We start from the raw sequence: 25,653 nt of genomic DNA, 5'->3' as shown, positions 1-25,653 counted from the left end.
TGAAGGAATGTATCTTTTGAATATTTATTACTCCCAGTCCATCTTATTATATACTTAAAAAGAATAAACAGTCTTTACATGTATACGGTTCGAAAATGTAATGGAAGCAATTTACTCCCATTTCCCTTGGTATAATATTTCTGAGTTATGGGGTCTAATTAGGTGATGAATAGCAAATAATTGTAGCACCATCATTCACTGGTATCTGGCATTATACATTTTTCATAAAACAATGCAGTGGATTTAGACTCCCCCTACTGGTTGTTAATTATTGTTACATAACTCGGAATAGGCGACCAAGTGCAGTTTTTGCAGGTGTTCAGTTATCGGCACGCCTTATTGCTTTTAGGACCTGATGTCCAATCAGTGAACCCAGTTTTTGTGTGAGAACACGTTTTCTCTTGTGGGAGCAAACAGTGTTTATAAATATCAAATGTACTACGTGGAAATTTCAATCATTCCCTCACGTCGTCCCACTTTACACAGACATGTTCTGCCCTGAGATATATGTGCACCCACTACCAACATTAATTATACTACTTGCTTGGAGATGTATTATGATTTCTTCCTCCAGTTCAACAGTCACCTTCTCATCAATATGCCTAATGAGATCCTAAGAGACATTTCAAGGGTATGGCAGTTCGGTGGTCCTCAGGGTTGGACATTAGACCCTTGACTGTAGGTTAGAGGGTGTTTTCCCCAGCAGGACCATGCGTTAACCTTTTTATGTATTCCAATTACTCTGACGACTGGTCTGGCTTGCTGTCGTAGCCAGACACATTATAACCTCCCTCTCGCACGTTCCACAATCTGTGAACTAATTAGTTCATGTAGTGCTTGAAATGGAAAGTGAAAGGGAAGCCCACTAGAAATAACGATCACTGAATAATTATCACTGAAACTCACGATGAAATATGGAAAAGTCTTAAAAAGAAAATTCTCAACTCATCCAAATTACATTTAAGATTCTCAGACAGGACTTTTACAGTTTCATTCTTTTCTATTAGGATTTTTTTTTTTTTTTTAACCCATATGACCAAATACCTTGCCTTACTGTGCTAAACATTTATAGCACATTCTGCTTTTTTTAAATAATCCAAACCCAGCACACATTTAAGAGTAATTAGGTTTATCACAAATGTACGATAATGTGTAGGAAATGTGTCAATAATGTACTGTTTTAAGGTGCTGAACAAAAATATATTGTACTTCCTGCACTTTATATTTATATTACAAAGAACTAAGAAATTGCAACTGCATTTCTTTGTGTAAGTGACGCTCTTCCTTCATTAGAGAAGCATTCAGTGCAGATGGGATGTCAGTATGATTTATTATAGATGTATTTTTTTTTATAATTCTCTGGTACCCACAGAGCTTCTATAAAAGCCATTATCCCACAAACGGCACATTTTAGAAATAAATAGAAAAAAAAACAAAAAAAACATAAAATGCACATTTCCAGTTATCCCACATTCATTTCAAATTCAAAGTGAAAATCCCGTAAGGAAGGTTTCACTCTGTACACGGTGTGGTGGCAGAAGCTTCACCATAGAAAGTAAATAAACACAGAAAAGTGTATTTAAACCAAAACTGGAAACACACTTGATAATGAAAGCAATTTCCAATTTTCTGGAGCATAATTATTCTCCTAAAACGTAGCTTCTGAATGTTTTGAAAATTCTTCGTTTTACCCGACAACGTTTCACTAGTTTTAACGCTCGCCTGCGTTTCTCTGTGTTGCCTCTTTGCTGGAGGGCTTTAGCGGGAGCTCATTCGTCACTTGTATTTCATCTTCATTACACATGTATGAACGTGTTTTTAAGTAAATTAACTCAGAATCATTAATGCATACAAATTAAATCTAGTTCAACAGAGGGCTATGCAAACATGCGGTGTCTTACAAGTCCCACTTTAAAAACGAAGCCTTGAAGCGATGCGTTTGCATCCCTCCCTTCGCACAGTGAAACTTCCAGCAGACCTTAAATAAGCCGGTGACAAATTGCAATGAACGATACAACTGTGAGTAGAAAAGGTGCTCTAGTATTGCTTTATATATATATATATATATATATATATAAAAAAAAATTTGACTTCACAGCTTCCTTGCTGCTTCCCCTTCGGACCAAAACCTTCATAAAAGAAACGCGCTGGAAAACGCCAGCGGAGCTCACGGTCACGTTTCCTGTTAGTTTCTCAGGCTGCTAACAATACGGCATTCAGAACAAGCATCCTTTTTCAAAGATTTTCTTTCTTCCTTCAGTGTTGAAATGTTTTTTTTGTTTTTTTTTTTCACAAGGACTTGACACATTCCAACGGTGTGCGTGGGCGCTGACTGAGATGCTGCTGTAACAGAATCCTGGTGTCAGGTGAACAAATGACAAGTGCATGTGATTGAAACTGTAAAGAGTGCTTGTCTCTTACACACAAAAAGAGAGAGAGACACACACACACACACACACATTCACCAACAGCCCGTAACACAATGCCCATTCATTGTTTTGCTGTTAAGCTGAAAGTGTTCACAGAAGTTCTGCTTCATCCTCATCATTCTCAGAGCCCGACGGTCCCTGACGAACTTCTTCGTACCACTTGTTGGTCAGGGTCTTCATCTGGATCCGGCCGTGTAACAGGTCCTGTCAAACACGCGCATCGGCACGTCAGCACACGTGCAACAGTAAACATGAACATGCAGAAACAATCACACGAACATGCAGAGGGGTGGACGAAACAGTAGATCCTCCAGTACAAAATCGGACCCTGTCTGGCAGAGCCTTGCCCACCCTCGTGCATAATTTAGCATTTCTTGTGATTTCTGCGCCACTAATTTAGCTAGAAATCATAATCACAACGGGTCCAACATAAAGAAATTATATTAAATCGACTACTGAAAAGGAGCAAATGTTATGTCTAATTCAGCAAACCCATTTAACAGGTGACTTTTTGAAATGATACTTTATGATTTTATTGGCTGCTATTACAGTTGATTATAAACGACTGTAATAGCCGCTAATAACCAGATCATCTAAAGTGACTTCATAAAGTGTCTTTTGCTGCATCTCAAACAGTGTCTTCTGCATAAGTGGTCAATGAGCAGGAACAAATTAGGTGCAGCAGACAATTGTATAAATTTCTATTCCGTCACATATTTTGCAGCCGCAGCTAAGAATACATATTGTATGAGCCCAATGAAGTCATTTTCTGACGTAAAACCTCGGATATTTTCTTGCGAAACCAATAACAAATGACGACAAAAATGACTACCGGTTTCCTCAAACTGGTAGTCACTGTGTAGTAGTTGTATTCTGAGGTCTGCACTTTCATTGGACATTACGCACAAGGACTAAGAGCCAATGAAATGTGTTTAAGGGATTGTGAGCATTGATATGTGGCCTTGCTTGTGTCTTGCTTGAGGATTTATTTGTCTCTCTCACCTCTTGGGTAAGCCTGCGAGTGAAGAAGGGGTTCAGGTACTTAGCATCAAGCCACATGAAGCCCTTCAGATCTTGTCTGTGGTAGATCTGAGCCTCGTACTCCTCCTCCGTCAGCTCTGATAGGTGCTCTGCCTCGATGGTGTTTCCCTGGAGAGAAAAGACGAGGAGGGAGAGGGGGTAGTCGGGTAAGCAGACAGAACACGGTGAACGGGGAGGGGGCCAACAAACGAGGAAGAGGTGAAAGACGCAAAGAAGGGGGAGGTGAATGCAGGGAGAAGTATAAAATGACAGGACAGTGATGAGGGCGGTGGAGTCAAGATCACATAGAGGCGGATCAAAGATGAGGGAGAAAGAGCAAAGAGACCGAAGAGAGGGAATTATATCAAAGAGGGCATGAGAGCCGTAAGGAAAAATGGAGGTTTGATAGATCTGGCTGGTGCTGCCTCAGGGGGTAACACTTAGCTTTGGAAGACATCAAACATGTAAATACTGTACATGAGTCGTGCAAAAAACAACAACACCCCGAGCTGCCCGTGACCTCAATGACAGGATGTACTTCAAAAGAATGACCCATTAACTCCACTTTGTGTGCGAACATATGTCATTGAAATATGAATCGCAGCAGCTCGTATTGTAGTGTCTGAGAAATTGTATCAATGCCAGTTGTTGGGTTTACGTGTGCCTGTCCCGAGTTTTGAGGTTCCAAGTGTGATGAGAGTGGTTGGCTCCCCGCCGGTTCAGTGTCCTTCATACGAACAACAATCAAGCCTTTGATGTTTTTCCCTCTGAAGAGAACAGTAAGAGCCCGATGGCCGTTGAGAGAATGGCACATCTACTATCAATGCAGACAACAAACTGTCTGCGCGCGTGTGTGTTTGTGTGTGTGTGTGTGTGTGTGTGTGTGTGTGAGAGAGAGTGTGTGTGTGTGTGTGTGAAACCCAGAGGGTTCCCCCATTACCATTTTCTCTGTCTTGCTGAGATTGATGTCTTTCTTGCTCTTGCGCCGCGACTGGCTTTCCTCGATGTCCATGAGGCGGATGAGCGGCATGGTCCCGCCACCGAGGAGGAGGATGGTGAAGAGCACGATGATGATGGTGGTGGTGCCGATTAGCTGACGCTTTTCGATGGGTTCCAGGCCCAAATGAAGGCTCAATGCATAGGGGATGGCACCTCGCAAACCTGGCAAGAAAGAAGAAGGAAGGGGAAAGGTCAAATGGCAAAACATATACTTAAAAAGCTAAATGTGTATTTAAAAAAAAACAAAAAAAAAAACATGCATCACAGATATTAATACAGACACTCATTCTTATATACTCATATAGATATTGTAAACTAAAACCTGGACACTTTGTTTGCTTGATTTCTTGTCATCTTATGTAGGACAAAGACTATTCATTATTTCTATCAATGATTCACAATTTCGTCTATAAAATATCCAAAACAAAAAACAAAAAAAAGAGGCATATTTTACTTTTATACTTTATATTTTTAAAGAACCCAAGGGGCAGGTGAGGTTCAAATACCATTTTTGAAATCTTAGTTAACTATCACATGACAGAGAACATTTGAGGAGCTGGAACCAGAGAATGTTTGATAGTTTTGCAACAAAAAAAAAATTTACTAAAAACAATTTATCGTTGATCAAAGAGGTTTCAGGATGACCGTTTCATCTCTTCACATGTGCACCACCTGAAAAACAGTATTGATTGGTTCCCTGGGTGAAACAGTGCACTTACTTGCAATTTAATCAAAACATCTAAAATGGCAGAAATCCTTCTCTTATTGAAACTACTTGAAGAATGGTGACGTTTAGTTAAATAGCAGGGTCATAATAAAAGGTGCTGAATAAGTGCACGCCATTTATTTATTATTCCTTATTGTTTTCTGTCTCGTGCTACGTGGGGGTTTATGAAACTCAAGACAGGATAGAGTTCATATGAGGTGGCAGCTTTTTGGGCCGATTTTTGTTGTGCTGCTGTTGGACTGAGAGAAAGGCCCTGTGACTGTTGGCTTGCCTATTTGTTGATAACTCCTAACGACCGACAAATGTTTTTGTTTTGTTATTTTGAATTGTAAGAAATCTTGAAGAGACTATTTTGGGTATAACTTGTTGGGGCTTTGTTCAAGCAAGACAGCTGCTTGCAGCCAAAGATGTCACCAGGGCAGTAATAATTGTTATTATTATTTTTCATCAGATCTTGCCTCACAGCAAGAAGGTTCTGGGTTCGAACTTTGGCTGCCACCTTTCTGTTCTTCTTGTGCCTACGTGGGTTTTCTTGGGAAACTCCGCTATAAAATGTCTCAAAACAATCAAAACATTCTGCAGAGCCAGAGAAATGGCATCTTTAAATTATTTCTTTTGTCTGACTAAAAGTAAAAATTAAATTAATTTCCAAAATATTTATGCGGAGAGAAGCGGCAAATCCTCACTTCTGAGAAGCTAAAATCAAACAATGTTTACCAATTATGTTTACTTCTTCTTTTTTTTTTTTTTAAACAATTATCCACTTGTCAAAATAGTTGCAGAATAATTTCCTCTCCCTCCACTTATAACCTAAATGGCTTCTTGTTTCAGCTGTAACTGTTACAGGTTTCATTTGTCCCTGGAGGCATGCCCAATGTGTTCGGGAAACAATCACGGCTTTGACAAAGAGCTGACTGTCCGTCATTCCAGCAACACATTAGTCAAACGGTGTATTGTGTCTTCTCACCGCTAAACCACATGATGAACATCATTTTGGGAGTGATCTTGTGGTCTCTGAAAAAGTTCAGCAGGAACGAGAGCGGGAAGATGTTCACTGCTCGGCCGAGAAGAACCAGCACCTGCAGGGAAAAACGAACGGCTGTTAACTCCTGAGGATCGTGGAAGTGAACGGAGAGACAGTGACATCAACAGCGAGATTACATTGAAATTGCAAAGCACTTACTATGCACCAGATTACGAACGATATTTCAAAGTTGTGCGGGAAGCTGAAGATGGAGAGGCCGAGGAAGGCAAACACACACGTCTCTGCGGAGAGAAGTTAAGACATTTAAAAACGTTAAATGAAAACAACAGGGAACACTCGAGGCTCGGCGTGAATTCACTGACCACACATGAAGGCCACTGTGCGCAGTGTCTGCTGCATAAGGATCTGGGTGACAGGAGACAGGTTGTGATGGGTGTAGTGAGACATCACGATTCCAGCAAACAGGATCGACATTATTCCTGGAGAGAATCAGGAGGGGGGGGGTGGAGGTCAGTGGGAAATGTCGAACATGCGCAACTTTCATTAATCATGTATAAACGTATGTGGCTGTGTGTGTCTGCACCCACCAGACAGTTTGATTCCCTCTGACAGCCCATAGGGGAGGTAGGCAAAGATTATCATCATGCCAAACTCCAGCGATGGCGTCTTCCTCAGGTCAAAGTGTTTCAGAAACTTTCAGTGAGTTAAGACCAAACAAGTAAAAATACACACGGCGATATGAAGGAAACACCAGCACACAGAGAACGAGTCTGGATACGAGCGCTGAGATGAGTCCAGTGAGGGTTCCCAGGGCGGCAGAGCCGAAAAACATCTGAAGGAAATAACCCAGCGCTTGCAAAAAAGTCTCCCAGCCCGTTACCATGGAGTTGTCGGAGCGGGAAAAGAAACCTTCTGCTGTGCTGAAAGACACAGAAAAAAAAAAAGAGAACAATGACAAATGAAGCCCTAACGACAAGTTCCGTGTCGTAATGCCTACATCTGACTCTAGAGGGCGGACACGCTCCATCACTGAAAGTATCATGGCCAGCATGTGTGTACATGTTCTTACTTTCAGGTGTGGACTTAAACCTGAATATTGGGGACACGGGGACATGTGTCACAGCGGGGACAAAAAAATTGAGGTCCCCAGGAGCAGATGCTGCTTTTTGAGGGTGAAGACTTTGTTTTAGGGTTAGAGTTAGAATTACGTTTAGGAAGGTTAAGGTTAGGCATTTCATTATGTAGGTTAAGGTTAGGGTAAGTGATTTAGTAAATACATTACATCAATTAAAATCCTCATGTGGACAGTGAAACAAATTTGTATGTGAGTGTGTTTATTAGAGAGTATTCACAGTGTACAATCCTGCCATCAAAATGCTGTTTGCTCAACTGAGATTGGTTGTAGCATATTACAATCAAAAAAATTGTACCTCACACACTATATTTTGATATAATCTGAACAGAAGTAATGCATTATTGATTGTTAAATGTACATTTCATTACGTCTTTAAAAGTACTGTGTCTTTTTGGCACATTTAGAACCCCAAAAAAGCTGACAGTAAACTATAGTGACACAATTACTGAAGCATTTACTCTATAATGTGTCATTAACAAACGTATCTGTCTGCAGTGAACTATTACTGGATTATTTTTTTTAAATTTGGTTTTAAGAATATAGTCGTAATGAAAAATGTTAAATTAAAGTCTCCTTCAAAACGGCCCATGACCCACTGTACGGTTTGTGTAAAATTAAAATGCCTTTATTTTACATGGATATATGTGTTTTCTTTAAAATGTCTTATCTTGTTTGCACCCACAGAAATAGCATTTTGGATGTTTTATCATTATTGATGTAATAGGAACACAGTCTATTTCCTTGTACAGTTTAAATCATATTATTCACGCAAACAGCCTGACAGCACATTATAATTAATAATCTGATTGTAATGCTTATTCAAAGGCTCACTAGCTGTGTTTTAAACGACAAGGCCCAATTTTAAAGTAGCTTTCAAAGAAAGCCACTCTGTGAGGTGCTAACAACAAGCAGACTGCCAGGGCTGTTCATTATCTATTATTCATGTACTCATTTACTCTACAGGGGCACGCAGACACTTGAGATCACTTTGCACATTTAGCTGGTAGTGAGTCGGAGAGATAAAGCAACAACACAGTAAGTACTGAGTCAGACGGAGATTCACAGGGTTGCATACAAACTAGCGAATCTTCCAAATCCTCTGTCAAACTTGTCTATCAAGTCTGAGCGTTGGTTGAGCAACTTCAACGGTTTGCTTTTCCAGACTTGGATCAACAATTCAGAGAGAGAGCTACTCTGAACAGACTGTACCTTATTAGTTTAGAGACAACAGTTTGGAAATATAAACACGTCAGAGACACTCTTATCTTCCATTACTAAAAAGCAGATTTTCCGGTTTGTCACAGATACTCATCGTTGAATGTCATGAATTCATTACCGCTTACCATTTAGAAGATTCTGATGATAATTTAAACTAGTTTCATGTGTATGAAACAATAGCTTTGCGAGAAACTGCACAAAGAAGATAACAACCTTTTGTGTATGGTGTGAGAAGACAAAGTAGGTCACAGTTTCTATTCTCCTCCTCTCTTCCTGCCAGTTTCAATGTGTAATCCACAGAAAGCAGGTGGGGTTCAAAGGTTGGGAGATGACTGACTACACCCCAGCTGATATTTGCTATTCTGAGCACTGGTGTGTCAATGTTTATGTGTTCATGTGTGAGAAGTCCACTGCACTCTAACAGATAAAAGGAGGAGAATATATGAGCTCGCAGTAGCAGATGGTAAAATCAAATATACTATAGATAGATAGATAGTTACTTTATTAATCCCACAATATATATTGTATATATATTATAACAACATTAAAAACTGTACAGTGTCTTCATTGTGCGGTTTAAGAATGTATTTTGGCTACTGGTAATGCAGAAGTAATTTGTTTTAATGAGGTTTAGAGACGTTAACTGGAATAAAAATACTATAGCTGTACAATCACATTGGAGTTTACTAGTCAGCCTGACTCAGAACAAAGCCAACTCATGTATGTTGGTTACCATAGAGATGCCTCTTAGCCTTCTTTCACCAAAGGAGAACCGAGGCCCTTTGAACAAGTTTTATTTCTCAAGAGAAAGTGGGGTATTTTTAATACCACCTGCTGCGGTCGGTGATTTTAATCCAATCTGAAATGCGTATGCAAGTAATTTTTTTCACCCCCTCCCCTTTAATAATTATAACAGAAATTACCCGCTGTTTTTCATTGAGGTCACTGGTCCGCCTCTAATTTTAATCCCGTCTGGAGCAATTTGTGTGTACTTTAAAGTTCCTCTCATGGCAATAATTAAACCACTAAAACTCATCTATGTTCATCAAAATTACATAATGAGAAGTTTTATTCCCCCCCGCCCCCACCAAAAAAAAAAAAAAAACAACAAAAAAAAAAATCCACTAAGGCCTTAAAGTGGCTTAGATGCAACTGCACACCTTTGCCTTGATTTAGCACATGCTGATCTATGAATATACAAATTATTATCGCTTCTGTCTCCAATTAACCCTCAGCCGCTCACTTGTAGCTGCATGATATGGAAAGCCCCACCCTGCATGAAGATGGGATTGGTTCCTTAGGTGTGTGATTTGTGAAACCCTGGCTGGTCATTGAAACACTGCAGCTCCAAAGTGGAAATGCTCGGCCATTAACAAGGTGTTTTTGTGTCTTTATCGTGCGGGACAAAAAAAACAAAAAACAGTTTTGTAAACAGATTTCTGTTTGTAAGTAAAAATATATGAACTGAGATTAAAAAATGTTGGTTTGCAAACAAAGCCGCATTTATAGCTTTGATCACAGAATTCAGAAGTATAATAAATAAATAAACAAACATACCTTATGTTATGCATAATATGTCTTATAACATATAGAAAACACCACATGTACATAAAATCAAAGTTAAAAAGTTGATTTTCACAGGAAGGAGTCTTGAAAATGATCTCTTCGCCTTCTCTTGCATCTCATCAACTCCGTAAAATTTTCCAAAAATTTGGCCTTTGAGTTGAAATGTCGGAAGTCAAAAATGTGTTTCAAATCTGACTGACGTGTTATTCACAATGTATGGGCCAATTTGTAAACCAGTAACGTGAAAAAAGTTCAATAAGGTGCTATTCTGAAGTCAGCTATAGATAGTTAGTGCTGGTCTCTTCTGAACATTGTTTTTAGCCTTTATTAACTTTCTCAAATTGGTACCATTAAAAGTGTGCTAACTATTAGCATTTCATGTTGGCATGAACGTTTAATACTGCATAGATATACAGTAACTATCACTGGGTTACTTTGATACTTAAGGACCTTCTCAGAGAAAATGAAGTATTAAAAACCTTGTAAACACAATCATGTGCTCTTTTATGAATGCTAGAAGACATACAGTAACTTCTCAGTTTTGCAACTGCAGGAGCAGACTTACAGTTTTACAAACACGATTCAGACAGGCAGGTTTTCATACGTCACAAGCAGCCTGTCGCAAATCAAATTGCAGGGTGGGGCTGCCAGCTCGAGAAAAAGAGGAGTGGGTGGAGAAAGGTGGGGACAGTTTTGCAATTTCAGAAATCCATGCTTTGAAGGCAAAGGTGTAGAGTTATATCAGAGCCACTTTATGGCATTAGGGCTTTTTTTTTTTTTTTTTTTAAACCTTGAAATATGTCATTTGGATACCAGGGATTTGTTTTTAGGGGTTTAAATCAATGCCACGAGCATCTGTCTTTACTGATTTCTAAGAGGATTAATTATGTTCATGTTTTTTGTTTTTGGACTGTCCTGCTGCATGTGTGTTTCAGACTGTATCCTGTAATTGTGTGAAGTTTAAAATCCCAACTGAAATGATGAGTTGAATGTTCAGGGCCACAGAATATTTTATCATCCCACCTACTTCAGTTAATCTCATTAAATGGACCCTAATAGGCACGACACATGACTTTGAGATGTGTGTCTGTGTGTGCAGTATTTTGACAGTGATTATGATCCTTTCATATAGCGCTCTTTGCATGTCGTCCTTAGGGTTGCTGGTGCTGAAAGACTGTGTCAACATCGTGCATTGAGAAATGTAAATGTGGTGAGTAAACAAGCCAAGGCGGAGGCTAGAGACTCTTACTTTGTGAGGACAATGGAGACGGCGTCGTTGAGGATGCTCTCACCAAACACCAGCATGTTGAGGACTGGGTCCACGTTGAGAGCGTTAAATATGGCGATGGTAGCTACAGGGTCCACAGCTGAGATCAGCGAGCCAAAGGCAAAACTACAGCAAGCCAGAAGGGAGTGAGGAAGAGAGGAAGATAACAGTTAAACAGTGATTAAAAGATCATTTTACAGGCATGAACTAAGAAAAAAACATATATGGGCAGCAAATGGATACATCTTTAACAAAGCCAACAGAGACAGGAAATGTGTTAAACATAAGTTATGATTCATTTTTAAGAAAACAAACCTTGTAAAACATGAGATGAAAATTTGATTTTTGATTTGATTTGATACACTTTATTAATCCCCGAGGGGAAATTGTGTTTAAGTTGATATCAGGAGACTTTCAGAGCAGAAGGGGTTAAAATGGACAAATAAAAGGAGTCTTAACATGTGATGAAAAATGGCAGAAATCTGTGTGGGTAAAATTGGGTGCACAGATGCGGTGCATTTTGAGCGAGGACTATTTTGGGACTATCCCTACAAAAATCTAATCAGTTCTTTCTTAGCCCATGTCCCGAATTCCCCCCCCCCCAAATGTCGTTACAATCTGTTAAGTAGTTTCTGAGAAAGGCTGCTAACAAACACAGAGAAAGGCAGACAAATGGGACTAAAAACACATTCTTGTTGTTGAAGGAAATGAATAGGCAAAAGCCGTGCTTGAAAGCAGGACCTGCAGTCATACTCCATGCTGACTGTGCACCGAGGATAACACATAACCCCAAATTCCTCCTAAAAAAACACACACACACACACACACACACACACACACACACACACACACACACACACACACACACACACACACACACACGGGTGTGGAGTAACACGCTGTGTTTGTGTCAGCTGCTATCTCTGGCATCCGGATTATCCTACTGTGTGGAACTCGCTAAAAGATAAACTCTTTAGTTACAGAGGGCTTGATTTCTTCCAACTTTACAGTAGACTGTAGATGAGACTATGGAATATGACTATCTAATTTCTCTGGAAGTGAGAATGTTGGACAAGAAGAGAGGTTTTTAGGCCTTTGAGTACTAAAGTTGAATCCCTGGAGGTTTGGGGAAAACCCATTCTTCTAACAGGAATTATTGGAAGACCAACACTCACCTATCAGTCATGGACATCTTATAAATCACGTCAGCCTGAGAAAAAACACACAAAACACAGATACACATTGTAAAGAGTTACAACAAGGACATGTAAAGGAAGTAATAACAGCAGCACATTTATGAATAGTTTTCTGACAGTGTGGGATTAAACAGCCGTTACAGGGCACTGAACACTGAAAGTATTTACCCAGGCACATGAACAAATTCACAATCTTTGTCTGAACAAGTCCTCATGACTCACCTGGCCAAGAAAATAGATCCCTCCTCCAACTATGAAGGCAGAGATTGCTGTGCCGATCACAGCAAAGAGCGTAATGGAGCCAATGTTTTGGAAGAAGTTCCCCTGAACAAACATGGACACACTGCTTTAGTATTCATGGGCTTGGTAGCAATTTGAAATGTCATTTCAAAATGCCATTTGAAATAACATAGTGTTACATAACATTTTCCCAGTATTAAAATAAAAAGTAGGGCACAGTATAGGTAGAGTGAAAAATCACAATTTCAATGTGAGTAATGTAAAAGACTGAAATAGACTATTGACCTTTTCAACCCTGAAAAAACAGAAGCGCAGCATAACATAAAAAAATACACAATTTAAAGGTTATAAGCACCCCCCCCCCTTTTTTTTTTTTTTTTTTTTAAATTGGATTATTTAAAACATTAGTTATGATAATATATGAAGATAGTGCATATACATAACAGGCTAGTAGACAAATAAAAAAAAATATGAACACAGGAAATGATAAATTACTGTCTGTTGTATTGGGTTGCATTTTGAATGTACAATAAAAGTACACAAAAAAAAAATTGCGCATATTAAGTCAGTCAGTTTCATTAATAAGGCGTATTGAAATGCAACTGAAGTTGACCAAAGTGTTTCACAACATTAAACAGAATTAAAACAATAAATCAATATTTTCCATTCATTTGGGGACATTAATTGTGTATGTGAAAGATAATGCCAATTTCATGATGTTTAAATTTGCACGATGGTTTGTATTGTGAAATTCATCCTGTTCATGGAGACCTTTCACGTGGAGGGGCTTGTAAAGCGTCATGCACACATCCTACCGTACCTTATGTAAAGAGTAACCAGATTCAAAAATGATGGGTGGCAGAAGCAATAGGAAGAACATGTTGGGTCGGAACATTTCCTCCTCCTGTTAGAGAAGGACAAAGACAGTTACATAGAATGCACATTTCAACAGGAAATAAGCTGCAGTAGGCAGGCGACAGATTACCAACTGTAAACATGGTTGGCTGATAGTAAATTAATGAGGTGCAAAAGAAAATGCCCACTAGCACGAGGCTTAAAGTGACATAAGCATTCAAAAATCCTTTCAGATCAAATAAACAGCAAATAAAAAGGGAAATGTAATCGATTCAATACAGAGAAAAGGAAACAATTTCAGTGAAAAAAAAAAAAAAAATTGTTACACATTCTGTCATGTTTTGTCATCTTTAATAAGCATACAAATGTTCTTTAATCTAAACACGCAGCCTTATCAGGATCATTAAATCTCTGAGCAAATGATGTGTGTGTCACTCATAAAACATGCCGTGCCTGTGGTTATTATGCAATCGTCAGCAAATATTCACCACTATTCATCTGACTGAGGAAAGTCGGCTCAGTGACCATCAGGTGTGTGTGTGTGTGTGTGGGGGGGGGGGGGGGGTTACTGAGCTGTTAGTGACAGCTCTCTCATCTGACAAAAACAAATTTAAATGTAGGTCTCCAGGATGACAAACACACACACACGTCAGGTGCTGGTCAGGGGGAATTCCTGTCCGCCTGCCAGCCACTTCACCAATTCATGGAAGCATTCAAATTCTACTACCGACTTGCTCTCTTACACAAGCTGTGAACTAACATGTGAATGCTGAAATATGCTTTACTAACACACACACACACACACACACACACACACACACACACACACACACACACACACACACACACACACACACACACACACACACACTCTCTCAGTGACCTTAGCTCTCTGATTATTTCAGCAATATAATGAAATCATTGTTGTTTCTCAGCTGAACGGGCTGGCCTCCCGGATCTGGCACAGGCATCATGTGCCCATGCATTACGCTCTGGCTGCCGATGCATCTGTGCATGATGCACCATGTGGTCTTGCATTGAAAATATGTGTGTGTGTGTGTGTGTGTGTGTGTGTGTGTGTGTGTGTGTGTGTGTGTGTGTGTGTGTGTGTGTGTGTGTGTGTGTGTGTGTGTGTGTGTGTGTGTGTGTGTGTGTGTGTGTGTGTGTGTGTGTGTTCTGTTCTGTGTAATGTAATCTATATCAGGAATGTCAACGTCACCACACTGTATGCATTAGTGAATGTTGAAGTTGTATTCCTGGGCTGTGGCTGACACTGCAGTCGTTTCGGCCAGAAAGATGAAAGATGAAAGAAGACAGCGCCATATTTACTCCACCCAGTCAACAAGCTCGCTCTTTGTATTATGAAAGCCAGTCTTGAAAGCCTGAATCTCAACCCCAACAAGCCCACAAGCACATGGACATTTAACAATGAAGAGAGCGGAGCCACATAAGAACGGGATTTAGTTTGTTCTCACAAACAAAACTTAAATCTGTAATTATCGATTGCTTGATTTGCTAAATGTGAACACAGTGTTACTGGTAAAGTTAAAAGTTCAAAAAGGACAGAGCTGTCGATCCACACAAAAAAATGACATACTCTTCTGAATTTTGTTTATCTATTGAACTTAAGGCTAAGACCCAAAAGATCTGGTCATGATTGTTCAGAGACAAGATGACAACACCACAGAAAGTTGTTTACTTAAAGAATATATGGAGTGTTTTGGCTTTTAAGGCAGTAAGTTTAGCTCTAACAATACATATGTCAGTAACAACCAACAGCAATATGGTTGCATGCTTCTAAAAATAGGTCAAGCAAAGAGGTCAGCCCATGGAGGATGTATGCTGTAAATAAAGGGTATGCTCTCGCATTCTTTGTCTTATCATGCATTAAAATTTCAAGAAAAGTAGGCCAACTATCGCTTCCAGGTTACTAGTTTTTCTTGACATTTATCTCCGGCAGGTTTCTACGCTTCAAGCCAAGTGGTTCATGAATGAATATTAACATCTGTGACACAAGAAGGTATGCATGACAACCCGACCTCTACTACTGAGCTCCTGATGCATGCATGCACATGTTAAACGGCAACACATAAGAATGTATAATGGAGTGGCTGACAAAAGCATCTGCCCATTTACACATGTTCACATAAGCAGAAATATACAGTGGTGTGAAAAAGTGTTTGCCCCCTTCCTGATTTCCAATTTCTTTGCATGTCTGTCACACTTAAATGTTTCAGATCATCAAACAAATTTAAATATTAGTCAAAGATAACACAAGTAAACACAAAATGCAGTTTTTAAATGAAGGTTTTTATTATTAAGGGAGAAAAACAATGCAAACCCACATGGCCCTGTGTGGAAAAAGTGTTTGCCCCCTCCTGTTAAAACACAATTTAACTGTGGTTTACCACACCTGAGTTCAATTTCTCTAGCCACACCCAGGCCTGATTACTGCCACACCTGTTCTCAATCAAGAAATCACTTAAATAGGACCTGCCTGATAAAGTGAAGTAGACCAAAAGATCCTCAAAAGCTAGACCCCACAACAACATCCAAAGAACTGCAGGCCTCACTTGCCTCAGTTAAGGTCAGTGTTCATGACTCCACCATAAGAAAGAGACTGGCCAAAAATGGCTGCATGGCAGAGTTCCAAGACCAAAACCACTGCTGAGCAAAAAGAACATTTAAGGCTCGTCTCATTTTTGCCAGAAAACATCTTGATGATCCCCAAGACTTTTGGAAAAATACTCTGTGGACTGACGAGACAAAAGTTGAACTTTTTGGAAGGTGTGTGTCCCATTACATCTGGCGTAAAAGTAACACTGCATTTCAGAAAAAGAACATCATACCAACAGTAAAATATGGTGGTGGTAGTGTGATGGTTTGGGGCTGTTTTGCTGCTTCAGGACCTGGAAGACTTGCTGTAATAAATGGAACCATGAATTCTACTGTCTACCAAAAAATCCTGAAGGAGAATGTCCGGCCATCTGTTCGTGACCTCAAGCTGAAGCCAACTTGGGTTCTGCAGCAGGACAATGATCCAAAACACACCAGCAAGTCCACCTCTGAATGGCTGAAGAAAAACAAAATGAAGACTTTGGAGTGGCCTAGTCAAAGTCCTGACCTGAATCCTATTGAGGTGCTGTGGCATAACCTTAAAAAGGCAGTTGGTGCTGGAAAACCCTCCAATGTGGCTGAATTACAACAACTCTGCAAAGATGAGTGGGCCAACATTCCTCCACAGCTGTAAAAGACTCATTGCAAGTTATCACAAACGCTTGATTGCAGTTGTTGCTGCTAAGGGTGGCCCAACCAGTTATTAGGTTTAGGGGGCAAACACTTTTTCCACACAGGGCCATGCGGGTTTGGATTTTTTTTTTCTCCCTTAATAATAGAAACCTTCATTTAAAAACGGCATTTTGTGTTTACTTGTGTTATCTTTGACTAATATTTAAATTTGTTTGATGATCTGAAACATTTAAGTGTGACAGACATGCAAAAAAATTGGAAATCAGGAAGGGGGCAAACACTTTTTCACACCACTGTAAAAGCAACTATTTCTCATTACATTGTTGATAAAAGAATTGTTTTAGATGATGTGTTAGACCAATTATCAATTAATCTGATAATTGCTTTTTACATTGAACAATTAATTGTTCCTTTTATATGTCATAAAAGATGTACATAATCTCACAGAGCCCAAAGAGAAATGTAGGTTTTTCGTGTCAGGCTGCATTAAGATTTTCAAATCAAAATGACATAAAACAACGTAATCGTCCAAAATCATCACATTTAAGAAGTTAAAAGGCACACTTTTTTAAATTTACTTTTGCAATTAGAAATAATGAAACGTGTTGGTGATTGCATTCCTGCAGCATTAGCCTTTAGGTCAGGATGCACTACACAGACCTCCTGACACCGTAAGGAAAGTTGTGGACTGAAAACAGGGGACAAGAGATTTCAGAAACAGATTTTTATAGACAGCAGAGAAATAAATGTTGTAAGAGAAGGAACGATGACATGGCTGAAACCAGAGAGCAGAGGATGAATATACTGAGACAGAGCTTGATCTAAACGAGAAAAGATGAATGCCAAAGATGAAGGGAGCACAGTTAAAAGAGGGTTGAGAGATAACAGCATAAGGCTCGGCTTTGACAACAAGTGACATCACCCCATGGAGAAATAGGCCCCTGAAACCACAATTAATTCAAATTTCTCTCCCTGTGGCTCTCTCTGTGGCATGGGAGAGAGCTTATTAAAAATATGTGCTGCCCTTTGGGGCTTAAAACACACCACTGCAGCCACTAAGGAAAAAATGATGAGCCCCGATAATGCAGTACAGACTAAAACGCTTAAACAGAGAGAAATGATCATCTGGTGTGTAAATATATTCACCTGTTTAGCTCTCTGTGCTGTGCCTAGAAGACAAAGTGATGCTGCCGTTTTATTTCATACCAGCGTGATATTTCTTCTTCAATCTGTGTCAGAGCACAAGGGAGGGAAGAGCAGTGAAGAGTACCATAAAAGCACATGAGGGAAAAGCCTCTCTTCATATGCTGGTGTTGGGAGAGGACCGAAGAGGGAGAGCGAGGGGTTGCTCGCCGAAAGCGAACGCGGCAGATCGGGGGTAAAAAGGAGAGGGCAAATCCAGCAATGACAAGATGCTGCCGCCTGAAGGGTCTGGACACCCTCGGTGGGTTTCAGGGCATTCCCGAAGGCTTGCTAGATTAGCCAAGTGGGCCAGTTTTGGAAATATTTTTTGCTGGAGGAGATGACGGCAGTCTTAAAAGTAGCTACAAACATGATGATTTCTTAGCTCGTGACTGACAAAAAAAATAGACAGATTAAGACTAAGGGCTATATTTTAATGGTCTGACGGTGCGGTCTGAAGCGTGGAGCACAAATGCATAAATGTAAAAGTGGATAATCTTGAGTGCAAAGTAAGGAGCATGGTTTAAAAGGGTTGTACGCAGTCTCTCAACTAATCACAGGTGTGTTTTGGGTGTAACGTGAAATATCAGTGTCATGTCTCACTCCCTTTACAGGCCAGCTATGCTGATATTACAACGGCGGATTCTAAGTAGTCGGAAAGAACGGGTCTCTGCAGAGGAAATGGATCTGCTTGTGACAGATTGATGTACACAATAATAATCCTTCACACTGCAATCTTTATATTCTTAATCTTGAGCATGTTTGTCAGCTGCTGTCTGTCTCTGTGCGTGTAACAAACAGATTGTATGCACGTTGTTCACCCTAAGAAGGCGCACATTATTGTCTTAATAACATGCCCTTAAAATAACAGGAAAATACTGCGCCATTGACCTACAACCGGGTTGTTGTTTTTGAAATGACTTGCGCTGCCAGAAGACTTGCAACCAACCGTTTTTGACTCACAACCGTAGAGGTCTGATTTGTAATCGCAACCAACAAAACTGTAAAGGACAGTTGCATTTGATTGCAGTGTAAGAAATATGCAAACAAGACTGTTTTTATGCTTGCATATAAAAGACACAAAAGTACCTTCATACTGTACACACCTTATTTTAAGAACAACACGCCTATTGGCGCACATTGTGGATTTTCCAGTGAAAAAACCTTGACACCCAAAGGGAAAATGACAACTGCGTCAGTTTGTTTTACAAAACAAGTACACTGCACTTGTTCCAGTATTGCTGCAGGTGTTAAAACAGTGTCTTAAATTAGATTTTCCAGCTGATCAGGGAGGACAGATGCCTTCCATTTACTTTACTTTATTAAGACTCCAATGTCCTACAAACTTCTCATCATATCCATGCTCCTGCAAAAAAAGCTTCTGCATATCATAGTGTAACTTCATGATGACCTATTTGCTCTATTTTTTATCAAGCTGTATCTTGATAACTGGTCATAAAGCTACTTCCTACTATACATGGACAGGTGAACATGCCAGCTCGCTGCAAGTTAAACACAGAGATTCACAGGACAGGGGCAACGTTGGGAAAAGGGGTTCCGGGGGCTCTTGTTACTAGTGTAACTCAGCAACACCCTGGGGCCCCCAACCTACAAAACAATGGGACCCTGTGTGCAAGAAACATTGACACAACCTGTCCTCTTTTCCTCCCTCCCCCCTCACTCTGCAACTCTCTCTCGCTCTACCTCTATCTCTGTTGTTCATTCCTTCTCTCACTGACTGGCAAAGAACAAGGAATGTTAATTAGAGGCTGTGAGAACCAGGAGGAAAAAAGGAGGGCTGATAGGGACACGGAACTAAAAGATAGCAAACAGAGAGTGGTGTGTATTACTACCAGTTGATAAGCAAGTGGAGATAGTGAGAGAAGATTTGTGAAAATAAATCCAGCTACCAGGAAATGAATGAATGAGAAACGACACAGACACAGAAGGAAAGATTGAAAATCTACAGCATAAGGACAACAGATGTTTAGTGGATCGGGAAGGGTTGGGGATTTCCTGGGGTATTTTCAGTGGGATGAGTTGCATCATACAAGAACTTGGAAAAGTGGTTTTATACTGTCAGCTTGAGCTACGCTGTCCCTGCCCCCTAAATTACAGTTAATATCAAGAAGAACTGGGTGTAGCTCTTTTGTTTATAGTTTTGGAACAGATTCGTTGTCTAATTTAAGGTGTTTAAACTAAATGAGATGCATTAGCTACACAGAGCAGACCTGTGCAAAACGCTCATGCACTGCATTTGTATATTTGTGTGTGTGTGTGTGTGTGTGTGTGTGTGTGTGTGTGTGTGTGTGTGTGTGTGTGTGTGTGTGTGTGTGTGTGTGTGTGTGTGTGTGTGTGTGTGTGTGTGTGTGTGTGTGTGTGTGTGTGTGTGTGTGTGTGTGTGTAGGAATGAGGTTATTCTACTTCAAGCCGGACAAATCTAATCTAATCACCTTGAATTGGGAATCTGGGGCAAATGACGTGTTGTAAACAGTGAGTCAAACTATACCTTCCAGTTGGCCAGTTCCTGGAACTCAATGATCTTTATGAAGCCTCCCATTAGGATGCCTGGAAAGAGTGAAAAACAATGCAACTGATTAAATATTTTACCTATTGGAAATTTCAATACAACCAAAGTACAAATGAAATGCAAATCTCAGGCAAATTAGGTGTTTAACATAAAAGGATGCCTGGTCAATGTCCCCCATAGTCCAGGGATAAAGAGTATAAAAGGTCTATTGTCTTAGTTTTGTCTTTGAGAAAGTCCCCTTGGACCTTCAGCTTCCTTGTTACAGAGCCCAGCAGAACATTCATTAAAAGGGCGAGGAAAAACACAAAGCTGCGTAAAGGGCAGCGGAAAGGAGACAGATAAAATGGAAAAAGAAACTAAATATATACGCCTCAAGGTATTGTGCTGGACCCAGATATATAGTTGGATGGAGAGGGACAGTGAAGATGAAGACATAAACAGAATTGATTGGAGAGAGGAAGTGATGAGGAAGGAAAAGCATCACTTCCTGATTTGTAAGCAGACTGTTATCTCTCTTCAGCAGAGTGCCCTGCTTCGGACACCAAGACAACCTCTGTCTCGTATGCAGCATGCAGGTTGTGGAAGAGGAAAAGGCCTTCAGGGTTAGTACAGATGTGCGTCACTGAGTTTAAGTGAGTGTTACTGCACAAACATGTAAAGAGTGGGGCGACGCAGGGAATTAGAGGAAGGAGAATTAACCTTAAGGGACCTCACCAAAGAGGCAAAGCTGTGTCCCAGGAATTTTTGTTTTTGTTTTTTTTAAATGACAAAACCTGTCCTAAATCTGGGGTAGGGCTGCCAATGACATCACTGGGTTAGCCTTCACTTATCTTCCAAGACATATATTTGATTTAGTGGAAAATCATTCTGATACTGTAATCTTACATAGGTCTACATGTTTAATTACACTCGCTCACACGGACAGGCAGTCGCTTTGCCAAGACACACAACATGTTTGAGAAAGAAAACACACAAAAAAGAGAGGCTGCAGTCAGAGATAGAAAGCATGAGAACGTGAGACAATTTTCTGTACTAAAACGGTTCATGTCTTTAAACACTTCCTAGAGAGCTCTTAAGCACAAAACCTTAGGAGATTTCAGGACACATTCCTGTGCAGAGCGACATGAGGCACTACAAGTACTCACCAAGGGACACAACAGCCACACTCTCTGGAAGAAAATGCAGCTTGAACTTGATAAGCAGGTGCACCAATATGATGCAGGTACCTGGGGGGGGGGGGGGCAAAGACCACAATGAATATTTAGGACAAATACATCCACATTCACAAAATCATGTCGCACCAACTCAGATCAGACCAAGAATAGCTCCCACATCATACAGGGTTAAGATCTTTTGTCTGGCTTCTCTACGTCACATAACCAACTGTAGACTGGATAGAGATGAAAATGGACGACATGTCATGAGGCTCGAATTTAATTTCCTGTCATGACAAATTGGAGTACAGCTCACAGTTGAATTCACATTCATCTTACTAAAAAAATATTTTATACAAACAAATAAATGACTACACAGCAGCAGCTTGACATGAAATCATGGTTATTATACAGTAAAAGATAATTGCGCCCAATTAAAACAGAAAATGCCACAGCACCAGAGGCAACCATGTGTGTCAATGTGCTAAATCAATGTGTGCAAATTATTGCTTAATTGTCAAGACAAAAACCAAAGCCACAATGAAATAAAGAGTAATCCAAAAAACATGAACACAACACTTCTGTTTACGCTCGTTTTTCACAAGTAAAAGATCTAAGACTTATGTTTATTAACACATCATGATGCAGACTTAGCCGCATGTCTATTGCACAGGTAGGTGAGCTGGTCACAATAAAAGGCCACTATGAACTGTGCAGTTTTTTCCTGAATATTTTTTTTTTTTACAGTATTAAGTTCAATTTCACATATGGCTACAGATGTGCATTTTTCTTAAAGGTGGTCAGAAAACATGCGGTGCCACACACTTCCTTGGCAGAAAGGTGACCCGGGTGTTGAATGTGTAATGCTGGTCTACTTCTCTTCGATTGGCTGTGTGAAGCTTCAGGATATTGGCAGGAGTTGAAACATGCTGTTGTATGCTGGCGGGGTTACACAAGGTCCTGCGGTTGTGAGGCCTTTTGGATGTATTGCCAATTTGGAGACGGCTTATGGTATTGAATAATAATGCACAATGAAACTGCACATTTTAGAGGTGCCTTTTATTGTGATCAGTCCAAGGCACACATGTGCAATATTCATGCAGTTTAATCAGCATCTGGAGGTGCCACACCTGTCAAGTGGATGGATTATCTTGGCACAGGTAAAAGGCTCACTAAGACGGATTTTAACAAAATTACCAACACAATTTGAGAGAAATAAATGTTGTTTTTTTAAGCATAAGAGAAGTCTTAGATCTGTTATTTCAGCTCATAAAAAATTGGAGCAAAAATAAATGTGATGCGCTTATATTTGTGTTGAGTGTACATGAATTAAATATGCCGTAAATTAGAAAATTAGGAGACAAGTGTACACAACACTGAAGGCAGCAGATTTTAGTTCAACAAATATGTAGTTTTGTCACTGGAAAAAAAATTAAATTATGGCTCAATTAAAGAATACACAATTGTGGAAAGATATGGTAGATAATTTCAATTTGGATTCCTGGAAATGCCAGCTACGCCTAATGTGTGGTTTCAGATTGCTTCTCATTTATTGACCATCACTCTAACATCTGTAAAACCACTGATGAGTTGATATCAAGTTTACCAAACAAACAATGCTTTATTTCATGTTGTGGGTAAATTTCCTTTCCACCTTTCCTGCTCAGAAGAATACTATCCAACATGTTTCCTGGAAAGCAATTCTCAGTGTGTGTGGAGTTCATACATGCTTTTTAAAACCAATTTCTGTTTCAACAACGTGTATGTTTTTTTATTAGCAATCTTATGCATGATTTATGCTGTTTCCTTGGCACTGGTAAAGTGAACTAATGTGTATGGTAATGGGCACGTAATGCGTCTGAAGAAGCTTTTTATGTCCCTCAAATGTAAAACCACATCCTCCCCTTTATATACTTCCATCATCCAGAATCACCATCCGCAAACTTGATTTAATGAAACGCTAAAGTGGCTGCACAGCTCTCCTCCATTATTAGCTGGATGAGATATAAGTTGTGCACAGTGTTAACCACAATGAGCATATTTCCTGTCGTGGGTAAATTTCCTTTCCACCTTTCCTGCTCAGAAGAACACTATCCAACATGTCTCCTGGAAAGCAATTCTCAGTGTGTGTGGAGTTTATACAGTTTATACAAAAACAGATCGCAACAGAAGATGTAACAGAAAAGACTGAGTCAGACTGAAATCCTGTGGGAAAAAACACCAACCAATAACAAGCAGGCTGAAGAATATGGTCATCCCACTGGACTGCTCTTCTTCTTGGGCCTTGACCCCCGTCTGCACAGGCAGAATGGGTTTGAGGGTCGGAGGTGCCGGGGTGGTGGGCTTAACAGCAGTTGTGGAGTGGGAGGTTTCATTGCTGTAGTTATCAGTGGTGTCATTGGACTTGCTGCAAGGACACAATCAGGAGCAAAGGCATGTTGGTGTGAAGTCGATTTAGAAGTGACTACCTTAAGCTACATCATTATAGTTTTCAATTTAAGCTCCGAGGTTAGGCAAAAACGAATATATTTATAAAACACAGAATGGAAGGTGAGAGAAATAACATAGAGCACATCAAATCATACATTAGATGCCTCGCAGACCATTTATCTACGATCTTTGAAACCTACATGAAAGTAGATTTGGTTTTGTCTGTGTTATGATTGTGTGTTTACACTTGTCGGGCGACATGTCAGTGTCTATATATTTTTTTTTGACTTCCATGGCTGGATAACTCCTCGGACATAACAAATAATAAAACAACCATTCCGTTCTGATGTTAAATTGAATTACTTAATGACGTGGAAGAAAATCACACCGTTTAATTTGGTAAAAGACGTCTGCGCTAACAATAAGGATTAAGACGACTGCAACTACACAATGCTTGAGTACTGAAATTAACATGCGTAGGCTCAAACCTGACAGGCTGCCCATCCTTCGGTGGGTCGTTGGAATCGACTTCGTCTTCCTTTTTATGTTTTGTTGACGTCAGCTTGTTTGCGGCTGGAGTATTATTATCCTTATGTTTCACGTCCCCAGCGTCGTCATCTCTCTCGTGCCGATCCAAGGAGTTTTCCCTCGCAGCTCGCTCCGACAGACACGTATTCACGAACAGCAGCACAGAGGACAGCAACAACACTTTAAGACTGACGCCTCTCATTCTCAAGCCACCGAGTTTAAACCCGAAAGCAACGTTTTGTAATAAAGTCAGAGTGGCAGGCTCTCGTCAAACAGCTCCATGTTTCTGTGGACATCGCGACACCGCTTCCTGGTGAAGCCCTTGTTGGGAGTTGTAGTCTTTAGCGACTTTGCGTTGACGGCGTTAAAGAAGGACAAAGAAACAAACCGTGGCGGCTGATGCGGCTTTTGTTGTTAAAACATCTGTATTTGTTCTTGTCACAGCGGACAGTACTACTTTCGGCTGTACGTGTAAAATTAGAACCGTTACAATATTTTAATATGTACTCAATTTCCCATAAGTCATTACGGCGTAACGTCACTCTCTCGTTTAGCGTTTCCCGGATTTGGTAGTTTATTGTAGGCGGCGCTGTCCGGAAAGGACCCTGCAAATATAGCCTCGTAAAAAAAAACTCTGCATTCTTCAATGCAAAGAATGAGAAATGAATGCCTGTAAAATAAAAACAATTAAAAATAAATAAATATATATATATATCAATATTAATATTTTTCTGAATATGAGAAAATATATAATCTGTAAATCTTGATTTGTATTCGTGTGTGTGTGCTCATTTACATACTGTATCCTGTAGAGCCCGGATAGATATACTTAACCTTTTCACATTGATTTTTAAATGTAAAAAAATAAATAAATAAATCAAAATGATTTGGTACACTTTATGAAAATTATGCGTCAAATAGGCGAAAACAACCCACCGATAAG

The 25,653-nt window shown here is 39.9% G+C and overlaps 1 protein-coding gene across 1 annotated transcript; it reads right to left on the bottom strand.

Annotated features, from left to right (window-relative positions):
- On the bottom strand, nucleotides 1–25,010 carry slc9a8 (solute carrier family 9 member 8). Its single transcript, XM_069725109.1, has 16 exons — nucleotides 24,671–25,010; nucleotides 23,978–24,159; nucleotides 21,744–21,824; nucleotides 20,578–20,636; nucleotides 13,603–13,686; nucleotides 12,765–12,866; nucleotides 12,522–12,556; nucleotides 11,329–11,472; nucleotides 6,939–7,080; nucleotides 6,748–6,853; nucleotides 6,523–6,639; nucleotides 6,359–6,441; nucleotides 6,143–6,254; nucleotides 4,390–4,610; nucleotides 3,432–3,578; nucleotides 1–2,633 (listed from the first exon to the last, which is right to left on the bottom strand). Exons 1-16 carry the CDS (start codon nucleotides 24,910–24,912, stop codon nucleotides 2,520–2,522), a joined length of 1,971 nt encoding a protein of 656 aa, XP_069581210.1. The 5' UTR covers nucleotides 24,913–25,010; the 3' UTR covers nucleotides 1–2,519.
- Nucleotides 25,011–25,653: the final 643 nt, after the last annotated feature.

This window comes from Brachyistius frenatus, unplaced genomic scaffold (assembly GCF_029030835.1).
Source record: "Brachyistius frenatus isolate BFR_SWC_R1_liver_20210118 unplaced genomic scaffold, ASM2903083v1 Contig_6, whole genome shotgun sequence".
Classification (NCBI taxonomy): domain Eukaryota; kingdom Metazoa; phylum Chordata; class Actinopteri; family Embiotocidae; genus Brachyistius; species Brachyistius frenatus.
Note: the sequence above shows the minus strand (reverse complement) of the source record. Positions and strands in the feature narration are given on the sequence as shown.

Excerpts from the sequence above, each read along its gene's own strand:
- slc9a8 (XM_069725109.1), bottom strand. The coding sequence starts at position 24,912 with ATGAGAGGCGTCAGTCTTAAAGTGTTGTTGCTGTCCTCTGTGCTGCTG. Across the intron at positions 13,687-20,577 it reads AGGAACTGGCCAACTGGAAG|GAGGAGGAAATGTTCCGACC; the intron begins GTATAGTTTGAC and ends CTTCTCTAACAG. Across the intron at positions 4,611-6,142 it reads GTTCATCATGTGGTTTAGCG|GTTTGCGAGGTGCCATCCCC; the intron begins GTGAGAAGACAC and ends CTTTCTTGCCAG.